Genomic DNA, 11,383 nt, shown 5'->3' with positions numbered 1-11,383 from the left:
TATATATATATATAAAGGAGGTATATGTTACTTTGCACTGAGATTTTGTTTATAATAAAAGGTGTTATCAGGATAGAAAAAATAAATATAAAATCCAATGACATGGAAATTCTAGAGGATCATTTTAAAAAAATTTCTGGTAGGTAAAGCTGTGATTATTGGACAATCTCTCTCCCCCTCCTGGGTTAACTATAATTTAAGGGATTTTATTTAATCTATTATAGACAAAATCAGACCCGAAACTCATCCTTGTTATCTTCATAAAGCCATTTCTGCTATGCAGACAGACAGGATTCTTTTGTGACCTAAAAAAATTAGGATACCAGTTGACATTTGTGTCCCCAAAAATGAAAAGCTGAACGTCATTCCATGACGATTTGGATCATAGGAACCTCAAGTTTTATGTGTTCTACTGCTCAATACTTCTTCTAAGTGGATCATCGACCAGACTCCTCTCTGATTTGTCTCCTATAGATAAGAAAATTAGGACTCAGCACCACCCTAAGGTAAATCATTTCTATATATACAGATATTTCTGATGTGGGTATCCTGATTTAACAATTGCCATTGTGGTCCTATGCTACTGACCTACCAATGCTTTTTTGTGGCCCTGCAGTAGTTTCCTTTCATATTATGTAAAGGGCAATGCGTGTGCTCTGTTCCAGCATTTGTACGGATTCTTGTAAGATTGACATGAAAATTATGGTTGTTTGTTTTAATTGAAAAATAGAGCATAGCAGAGGAGTCAAGATTCATTGCCAAGATAAGCGTAGCAAAGTATTGATCTTACAAGGAATTGCAAGGCAATAATCTGCATGTTATTTCAAGTCCAGAAAACTAGTGTGACCAACTTGTTTCTGTGCAGTGAGTGCGCTAGAGTGTCATGTTTCACTTATTTTATCCACTTGTATACTAAATTAGCGATGGGAAATGACTTGTTAATGCTTCTGCTTTTCAGAAAGAAACAAAGAATGTAACTCTGTCCCACTCTACATGACCAAATTGGTTACAGTTCACAGAAAATGTAGGTAAAATCATCAGACTATTTTTTATAGGTCTTCTCTTATGCATGCCATAAGCAGTTTTTCTATGCACAACGTACAGCCAAGGCCTCGAATCTTTTCCATTTTCATCCACAGGAGAACATTACAGCTTCTCTAAATGACTTGTTAATGCTTCTGCTTTTCAGAAAGAAACAAAGAATGTAACTCTGTCCCACTCTACATGACCAAATTGGTTACAGTTCACAGAAAATGTAGGTAAAATCATCAGACTATTTTTTATAGGTCTTCTCTTATGCATGCCATAAGCAGTTTTTCTATGCACAACGTACAGCCAAGGCCTCGAATCTTTTCCATTTTGATCCACAGGAGAACATTACAGCTTCTCTAAATGACTTGTTAATGCTTCTGCTTTTCAGAAAGAAACAAAGAATGTAACTCTGTCCTACTCTACATGACCAAATTGGTTACAGTTCACAGAAAATGTAGGTAAAATCATCAGACTATTTTTTATAGGTCTTCTCTTATGCATGCCATAAGCAGTTTTTCTATGCACAACGTACAGCCAAGGCCTCGAATCTTTTCCATTTTGATCCACAGGAGAACATTACAGCTTCTCTATCTCCTACCACTTGAATAGCATGGTGAAACCATGAGTACGTACAAAAGGACAGGCGTGCCTGCATAGGTAAGAGAGAGTCCTAAATCCTTTGTGCTTGCTGTGTTAACTCCTTTTTAATTATTGGCTTTCAGCTAAAGTGGAAAGTCCAACATGAATGTACAGACTCTAGTATATCATATCATCTGTCAAGTGGAAGAGGACAAATGCAGTGAGTGGTCTTGACATGCGTTTTGAAACTGCAAATTGGTTGCTGCTGTTACCACTCGTTACAGCACCCAGCAAATCTCAGTTTATGATAGTCTTCCAAATTAGGTCACGACTAGGACTTCTCAGTTTTTCCCTGTTTATAAAACTTGTATCTAAGGTAGAAGGCTTTGAGCAAGGTTTCTGATTGGCCTGTGCTGATTTCAGTTGAATGGAAGACGGAGCACTTATCTTCTAATGCTGGGAGCTTTCCCTGTCCACAAGTGCTCTGATTTGAAAAGCACACTCAGCTATCAAAAGTTGCTTCTTATTCCAAAGTGTTAACTTTTTTCTTATGCTCAATTCATTAATGATAACAACAGTATTAGACTTTTTTTCATCAAGGACAAGAATACCTAATGTAGTACCTATATTAGCATGGAATCTTTCAGTGCGTGGTGATTAGTTCACTTACAACGGTCTATGTTAAACTATTACGACTGCCACCGAAGGTATGCAGACGTCTTAAAAAAAATAGTGATCATGAGGATGATGAGAAGGTATTGATGTTGAGAGAAATGTGCTAATGTATTAGGCACTTGGGATTCATAAGAAGGGAGGGAAAAGGGTTACATTATGATGCTCGACTATAAATTAAAGAAAAATAAAAGCTGAGAAAAAAAGAAAGAAAAATTAAGAAGATGAGAGGATTCAAAAGAGGAATATTGTGTTATTTTTATCAAATCATAAAACATTGCTCATAATATCAAGAAAGTTACATAAATAATAAAATCCTAATCATAAATTAAAGTGCAATAATAAAGATAAATAAAATATAATAACTTGAGCTTAGATGAGTCCAATCTCCCAACCAAAAAACAACAGTGATGTTCAACTATAATTCAAGGCAGCTCTGATAATGCTCTCAAAGATCATGATCAAGTCATTACGATGTCTTTATAATAATTCAAGTACAATTTGAATCTGATCGCCTAGCTCATTTACTAAGATTCACTGAACTTCATCATTCCTAGTAAAAACAACTTGTGCATTTAAAGTAGCATATTATGTTCTTTATGTGCCAATGATAGGGATAATGGAGTGGAGATATCAGAATGAGCATCAGAGATAGGTTGTGTTTTATATATATCAGGGTCTTTCATGTTAAAAGTGGAACTAATATCAAAGTTTAATGGTAGTTTAATGATATAACTGTTCGATTCAATTATTTGCAACACTTTGAGCAATCTAACAATACTCACTTGCAATTTATGACTAGTTTCCATATGACACCGTCCAGGTCTAATCTATATCATGAAATGATCTCTAATATTAAGTGTATTATGATACTTATGTAACTCAGCTCAAAATTTATATTATTCATTACTTGTTTTAATTTTTTTTTATTTATGATCTCAACATGCAAATTATAAACTTTACATGCAGGAAAAAAAAACCTCAGCTAAATCAGACATTTTAGAGTAAAAAGACATGCAAAAAAGATCAACAGGCTATCTAGATTCATAACTATGAACACTATATGACCGAGGGTGTGGAATGGAACAAATACTATTTCAAGTCTTAGTATATATAGTTTGGAAATAACCTAGTAAATTAGGATTATCTTCGTCTTCCTCATCACGTGTTAGGGGTAAGAGATTAAGAAGTTCAACATGTTGTTTTAAGCCTATGACGTGCTAGATGTCAAGAATGAGCAAGTGAGGAGCATGTTGCTATAAACCTTTAATGTGCCGGACGTCAAGCATGATGGGTGGAGAATTAAGTAGTTTAAAAGGACTAATATCATGAGACTCTTTTAATATCATATTTATCTCTTCAAGCGATTCCACTAAAAAGTTATCTAAAATTTCTTCCTCTACCATTAAAGTAGAATTATTATATTCTTTATTAACCTCATTTTCAAACTCATTTGGACTTATAGTATTAAGTCTCCCTTCTTGCACAATATTCTTTTTCATCTAGGTCATTAAAGTCCTCGAGATTAGGTCCATACACTTGCACACAATAGTAATTTTTTCCACTTATGTCCTCATGTTCTTGGTTGACTAAAGATTTAGAGGTGTAGTTAAAGAAGATATGACCGAAACCTTGATATTTAGCACACTAAACCTCTGAACTTAACATAAACATTTCATTAACAACTCTTTTTCCCTTACCTTCGTTATAAATTTAGGCATTATTAGAATTAGGTCTATTTAATAAAGCACCTAACAAAGAACTAGCATTCCTAAATTGAGATCTAAATGGGGTACTATGGGGTCTTGGTGTTTTATCTATTGACTTTTTATAAGCAACTCATAATTTTGCATTATGGTTTAGGCTTAGTCAAGAGTGAAAACATATACGAGTCTAATCTATTTTCTAAAATTATTATTCAAACCTTTACAAAATCTACACAAAGTTATAACTTTTATTTTTTCTTATGGCACATCTCATCATATAATTATTAAAATGTATTATATACTCATTGATAGACTTGTTCCCTTGCATTAGATTATTCTATTGGTCTGAGAGTTTATTCCTATAAGATTAGGTTAGGTACTTCTCCTATATTTTTTTGTTTTATTTTAGTCCAATCAGTTATGAGAGGTTTACCTCTCATTTTTAATCAATTCTCAACATCTCTCCAACAAAAAAGTTGGGTTTCATCAATGAGCATCATCTTAGCAAATCTAACTCTTTTATTTTTAAACAAGTTGTGTCATTTAAAGAATTAATCTATATTACGAACCTATATATCAAAGATCCAAGGGTTATGATGACCGTAAAAAATAAGGGTTTCTACTTTTATTATGGCTCATGATTTTCTCATTAAGATCATCATATTTAAAGTAACCTAAATAATAGTTATATTGATAGCGCTCGGGGTGAAGAAAATTATCAAGAAAATTACATATAAAAAATAAAACCCTAATTAGAATTAAATTTGGGCTTAAACTCACTCACTAATAAAAATCTAATAAAATAATATAAACTAAAATTAAATAATAAAGATAAATAACATTTAATAATTTGAGCTTGAAGGCTCAATTTCTCAATGAAAAAACAACGGGTTAAGCTATTCATCATCCATCAATGATCATATTCATGCATAAATCATATATTGAACCCGGCGTCCCCATCAAATTCTGTGAGGGATAGAGACCATTTACACAGATATCCTCAGCCGATAAAGCGATCATATAGGTACAGGTTAACTGGGTTTTACAGCAACTTTCTCTGCCTGCAACAGGTTAAAGTCATCCAGGGCGGTTGTTGGGGCTCAAATCCAGTTTGCTTGCTAGGTCAGCTAGTTACAGGTAAAAATTTCTAATCGTGAATGTGGCCTGTGGGTATCACACTAATAGCTGTTACACAGTAGTTCAGAATTTGATTGAGCAAATGAAAGCATAGGAGAAACCCATTTTCCTCGAGATGTTTATGAGAATCCCAGTTAGGATGGAGATTCCCTCATACTTCAGCTTATTATTGTGCCATGTCCTACATTACATGGGATTGCTGTATTGAATCCTACCGTACATGTTAGTTAATCTAAAGAATCTGAAAGCTATTCCCCATGAGCAAATAATATTTCCATGCATAGTCACATTCCATGGCGCGGGAGAGAGAGAGAGCAAATTCTTTCATTATACTAATGAGACAGCAACAGATACAAAGAACAAATAAGTGGTTAGCCTAAGACTAAACTGATTTGTCAACTTAAGACTATGAACAAGTAATGGTAAAAGAGTCTATGACAACAAAAACACGACGCAGTTCCCTGCACAGCTACACTCTCAGTCATATGCAACGTGGCATTAATCGACGACTAAAAGCAAGCTAACATCCAACGGCGCATCCCTCTCCAATTGTACCATAAAGGAGTAACTAGATAGCTCGCCCTACCTTTCGAAGTATTTCCTATCTATCAACCATATTCACATTTTGCTTCCATTTCCAAGGGAGTCAAAATGGAATGGAGAATCTCCTTTTCCCACTTCGGTCTTGGTTCTTGAACTCAGAACACCAATCACTGCGGTATCTCAATATATAGATGTATGCTCAAAGTGTTCTAAAATCCCTATGAAAGAGATTTATCATTGAATTGTCTCAGTCAGGCTGACAGGACATGGCAATGCGGGAAGCTGGTAACTGTTTAACTCGGGAATCCTTCCATGCATTACATTACTAGGTTGATTCGTTGAATCCATCACGCTAGCACCTGTTCGTTCTAGAAGCTGGAGAAGTGACCAAAATACTTCCACCCTTGTTATCTGCATGTTTGCCTGTAACAATTTCAACATCAGTTTCCTTAATTTTCTCATGTTAAACTAATTCCACACCTTAAAATCTAAATTTTGATGTGCTACCTCAACAATGAAACGTGCCCAGATCTTATCCTCTCGACTTTCCATCAACCCCTTCAATATATTCAAACCGAAGCCCTTAATTACATCTGCTATCTCAAGAAAGAATCCCCGATCCTCACAAAGCATCTGTAATAGAAAAACAAGAAAATAAATTCAGTGGATTCATATACAGATGACAAATTCTCGGAGAAATATTCTCTTCCACTCACACACCTCTATAAGCATTAGGCCAGGTTGACTGAGGTCCTCGACAATGATAGGGCAAACCATTGATTGATCTGCAACTTCCAATGCCCATGTAGCACCACCACTGCTTGTGCTGTTGTCTTTAGGAAGCAGTCTATTATGTTGGCCAATCAACTATACAAATGCAATTTTATTTGTATCAGTAAACAAATGGAAGGGTTGTTCACTTGTCAGCACACAATAATATTAAACAAACAAACTACCTTTGGCTCATCAGCTTGTTTAAGCTTTTCCGCATATTTGGTCACACTTTGCAAGAATAACATGTGTTTGATGGTGCGATCCAACAGAGCATCAATGCTACACTGTTACATCATCAAGAAAGCATACGTCAATGATCTATATTTTAAGTGTGACGATATAACCAAGAGCATTTATGGTGATATGGAAGGAAGTCATGTGAGATATCTAATAATTTAACAAATATATAGGATTATTTCATTCAAAGCAAAACATAAGATCGCATACCTTTGCACCATCAGGGATGATCTGTTTCAACTCTTTAATACGGTCTTGTATCTGCTGACGGTCTTTCGGCCTAGGTCGAGTACTTTCTCCAGGTCTGGCTCTTTTCTTGTTGGCCTTTGCAGGCTCCTCAGGTTTCTTAGATTTTGTTAAACCAGAACTTCCAGTATTGACGCTGTAACTATCATCAATCCACAAAACTGTTTGTGCTTTTGGGAACATCTCTTGTTTTGATAGAAGATTTTTTGTCTTGTCAAAATTATAAGCAGGCTGCATCACCCTGCTGCTAGTAGGGCAAGAAGCATTCACTAACTGAAGTTGATTACCATTGACTGATGAATTTTCCACTCTTCTTCTCTTAGCATTGGATAATTGATCATCACTGCTAGATTTTGTAACATAATTAGAATTACTAACACTATCTAAAAGCTCTGAGAACAATCCTTTTCGAGGGCCAACCTTGGAATCAACATCCAACTCTGAGATGCATTCTGAAATACCAGTGCTAGCAGTTGTGTGCCCACTACTCGCTACTGGCACCATGATATCTTCCCAGCAATGCCTAGCTTGTCCACCCCCAAATACTAATCCCAAACCTTCAAGAAGATCATTTTCGGTGCCAGTGATGCTCGCACATTTCTCCTTTCCGTTAGATAAATATGATTCAGTGACAGAACTTTGAGCCAAAGTGGCCGGTTGCTTCAATGGAATATCAACTAAGATATCTCCAATCAGACCTGGTGATGCTGGAGTGACTCCTCCAGGTTGTGAAAGATTTCCGTTCATCATGGGTGCCATTCCACTTATGCTATGCTCTGGTGAAGGGGCAAACCACTCGAGAATATTATCTACTACACAGGAGTTGGAGAGATCAGTTGGAAAATCATCTGGTTTGAACTCTAAAGGGAATCTGTTCTGGCTCATTTCTCTTTCTGAAAGTTCACCTTCAGTAACATGAATTGATGGAGCAGAATGCAGATTGCTCATTGATCTTTCGGTAGAAAACACAGTTGGAGAATCCTGGACCACCATTTCATATCCTAACTTCGACTCCAATGAAGTCAAATTAGAGCCTGCATTGCTCCACGTACTAGTGCAAGGAGTTAGGGCTGTTGTTTTGTTCATAGATGGAGATTGTGAAGACAAGTGTTGGGACTGAGTCTTAGGATTACAGGACAATATCATTTGAGCTTCACTGGTCTTCAATTGGTTTGTAGGATGAGATGAATCCAGGCATAAAGGAATCATCCTATCTTGTTCAACAACAGATGTGATGGCGGAGGGCTGTGTAAAATTCATTGAAGAATAAGCTATTTCCATCAGCTCATTGCAGTTGTCGCCAAGCATGGGCGTGATATTTCCATTGCAGAAGGAATCAAACCATTCATTTAGATCATAACTTTCACAGTTCAAAGATGAAGGCGAGTCGGAATTTGAAGTAAGCCCATTAATATTTTCCATCTTACCAAACAATCGTTTTGTTTGACCCAAAAATTCCTCTGACTCCAAAATCTGCAATATTAAAAGCATTGAAATCAACAAACAACCATCCACGCTTGATATGTGGTAGGTCATGGATATTTGCTTTCTCATCAGTCAAAGGATGCAGAAATAGTATATTTTTAATAAATGGTATAACCCCCCAACCCGGCCCCAAGTATATTTTTTGTAGGATAGTTAAATTCACTTGGTCTGCTTTCAATGTGCTCACCTTCTGGGTGGATCCAAATTGTACCAGTCCTTGTGATTCCACAGAGATTACTGCAATTGTCTGCAAATGGGAATTAATAGTCAATACAAATGATCAGGGTGTTGGATGACGAAAAGGGATACACAAAGCTCGGATGAATTTCAAGTGGAATATCATAAAAAGAAAATGAATTATAAAAGTAAAGTTTTGCATTCCAACATGCAGTACCTTTATTCCAGAAGAAAATTGGCGATGAATTTCAGAATCATCCTGCAAAAAAAGGAAATTTTCAGGCAAGCAGAAACTAGTCAGCTAACATTCAAGAATTGTGGGCAATTTAAAAAGAAAAGAAAAGAAAAGAAAAACAAAGAAAAATATTTTCAATGACAACTAGCACAGGAGTGAATGGTAAAGAAGAAGCAAAGGAAGAAGTACCTGGAATATATCTTGACCTCCAATAGAGGCAGCAGAATTCCAGCCTCCATCACTAGCATCTGAGAAAATCCACTGGTGCTTTCCAGTGGAAGCAGCTTGGCCAACAATTCTGAATTAGACCATGACAACAGCATTAACCCTATTAAAGTTTCTTTTAAAGCTTGGAATAGAAATAATTGAAAAAATGGTCGAAAGGTTGTCTTCTGGAAATTTACAAAGAACAATTGAGGAAAAATCACTGTATATCTGAAACAGAATATCACATAAAGCTTACCCTTCACCTAGCATGCGGGCCTCTGAAAGCATATTGTTAACTACAACTCCCATTTCCTCTTCATAGTACGCATCTTCCATGGTCAACAACCTGGTCACATCTCAAAACAACAGATTTCTTACAGTAAGCAAAATATCATTACCATAAAAAGCTAAAATCTATGCCAAGATTCAAACCATCAACTACTTCCAAAAACAGGCAAGATAGTAAAGGTGAAAACTTTACTAAATCTAGTCCATCTCGAGAGGATTTCCTTATTATAAAACAGCATATTATGCAAAAACGCTGCACCGATAAAGTGAGTTTTTCCCCCCTCTGCTGCTTCAAGTATACAAATTTAACCAGAAAAAAGAAGAGAGAAGAAAAAAAAGATTCATATCTCTTGAAAAATAATTATGTTAAATTCAGGTATGGAGAATCAACAATTCCTGCGCATGAAACTTAAAACCTAAAAAAACAACTTAAAGAAAAAATCAAAACTTTGTAGAAAAACACCACAAAGAAAAATCATGCAAACATTTTTCTTTAAGGAAAAAAAAAAGGTGCAAACCAAGGAAAAAGAAAGAAACTTACATGGAATTTCTCTGATCAAAGCACCAAAAAACCCCATAAGACCACCCGTTACTGCAACAAAGACTTTTGAGTTTCTCTTTTAACACCAAACCCATGTTTCCTTTCAGCACCAAAGATTTCACTAACCAATTCAAACTTCACAAATACCCCATTAAACTATTTAACCCTGAGTCAACCAGCTCTCAACTCAGTCACGCAAAAGCACCAAATGCTAAAACCCCCACCAACAGAAAAGGCTTGCAACTTGAAAATGTCTGTCTAAGACGGGCAAAAAACAAAGATTTTTATGTTGTAGGGGAGAAATAAATATATGAAAACACAAAGTGTTAAGTGTGTAGTGGTCGGTGAAAGAGAGTGTTTTTATGTTTATATATATAGGAGATAACAAACTAACAAGGTTGGCTTTCAGTTTTGTCTCTCTTTTTTCTCTCCTTGTGTGTGTATATATGTTTATATATACTATATATTTTGGACAGCAACAATGGAGTCTTGATAATATTCCAAGATTGAAGGGAAACACTGAGATCTCTAAGCATTTAAGACTGTTTTAGCATCTTTGTCTTCTTGTTTCCCGGTCACCGGTCCCATTTGGATCTTGCTTTCATGGTTCATCATCATGGAACTCTTTACCTACCCATTAATTGGTCCATTAATTCTTAATTTTTTATTTATTCTAGGCTATGTACTTTTATTTTTACCGCGTGGCTCTCATATGCTATGTTCTACCATGTTATCCAAGTGGTCCTTTAGTCCAAATGTGTAATTAAAATGGCCGACATGTGATTTTTTAATAACCGATAAATGTTTAGAAGTATAATAATTTCTGTTTCTTAAATGTTTCACTTGAAAAAATATTAAATTAATATTTTTTATATTTTTTTGATGATTTATAATGTGCTTATTTAAAAATTCTGAAGAAAAAAAATTATTTTACATATAACACGCAAGCTTGCTAATATAAATAATTTTTTTGTTTGTCCCTATTCAGATAAAATAACTTATTTAACAAAATGAAATGAATTAGATAAAAAATTTAATTGAACTAAAATTGATAAAACAAAGTCATATCCTATGGAAGGTGGAGAAAAAATAAGTTTGTGATAAAGTATGTTTTGTCATGTTCTCTTACCTAAGTAAAACACAACATGCAGCTGTACAAGAGACTGGAATGATAAAAATAAAATTAAGGGTCTGAATTAAGAATTTGAATAAGTATAAGCTCCAACTTAGTGGCTTAAACCTTTCTTTAATTGTTTTTACCGGTTATAGCCGGTCGCGGTTGTTGATCTTCTCGTAGAGTCCATTTAATATCTCGCGACGTGGACAATATTTCGTGTTGTTCTCTTAATGGAGATTAATTGGAGTATAAAAATGATGGTTAAATAATGTATTTAATTGTGATGATTGGTATTTATTGGTTTTGGATTTTGTTTTGGCATAATATTTTTCATTTGCAAAATGCAAATTAATTTTTATTTTTATTTTTTATCAAGAAAAATTTAGTTTATATAAAATTATTATGAT

At 35.0% G+C, this 11,383-nt stretch overlaps 1 protein-coding gene across 1 annotated transcript; it reads right to left on the bottom strand.

Moving 5' to 3' along the window:
• Positions 1-5,435: 5,435 nt before the first annotated feature.
• LOC7465335 (uncharacterized) lies at positions 5,436-10,355 on the bottom strand. Its single transcript, XM_024596545.2, has 10 exons — positions 9,860-10,355; positions 9,287-9,376; positions 9,013-9,121; positions 8,806-8,847; positions 8,599-8,658; positions 6,891-8,399; positions 6,626-6,727; positions 6,390-6,536; positions 6,177-6,302; positions 5,436-6,092 (listed from the first exon to the last, which is right to left on the bottom strand). The coding sequence occupies exons 1-10, from the start codon at positions 9,952-9,954 to the stop codon at positions 5,904-5,906; spliced, it is 2,469 nt and encodes an 822-aa protein (XP_024452313.1). The 5' UTR covers positions 9,955-10,355; the 3' UTR covers positions 5,436-5,903.
• Between the last annotated feature and the right edge of the window lie 1,028 nt (positions 10,356-11,383).

Source organism: Populus trichocarpa, chromosome 3 (assembly GCF_000002775.5).
Source record: "Populus trichocarpa isolate Nisqually-1 chromosome 3, P.trichocarpa_v4.1, whole genome shotgun sequence".
Classification (NCBI taxonomy): Eukaryota; Viridiplantae; Streptophyta; class Magnoliopsida; order Malpighiales; family Salicaceae; genus Populus; species Populus trichocarpa.
Note: the sequence above shows the minus strand (reverse complement) of the source record. Positions and strands in the feature narration are given on the sequence as shown.

Coding starts and splice junctions, on each gene's coding strand:
- LOC7465335 (XM_024596545.2), bottom strand. CDS start 9,954: ATGGGTTTGGTGTTAAAAGAGAAACTCAAAAGTCTTTGTTGCAGTAAC. Junction 8,659..8,805: donor AATTTTCTTCTGGAATAAAG/GTACTGCATGTT, acceptor TCCCATTTGCAG/ACAATTGCAGTAATCTCTGT. Junction 8,400..8,598: donor AATTTGGATCCACCCAGAAG/GTGAGCACATTG, acceptor TTAATATTGCAG/ATTTTGGAGTCAGAGGAATT.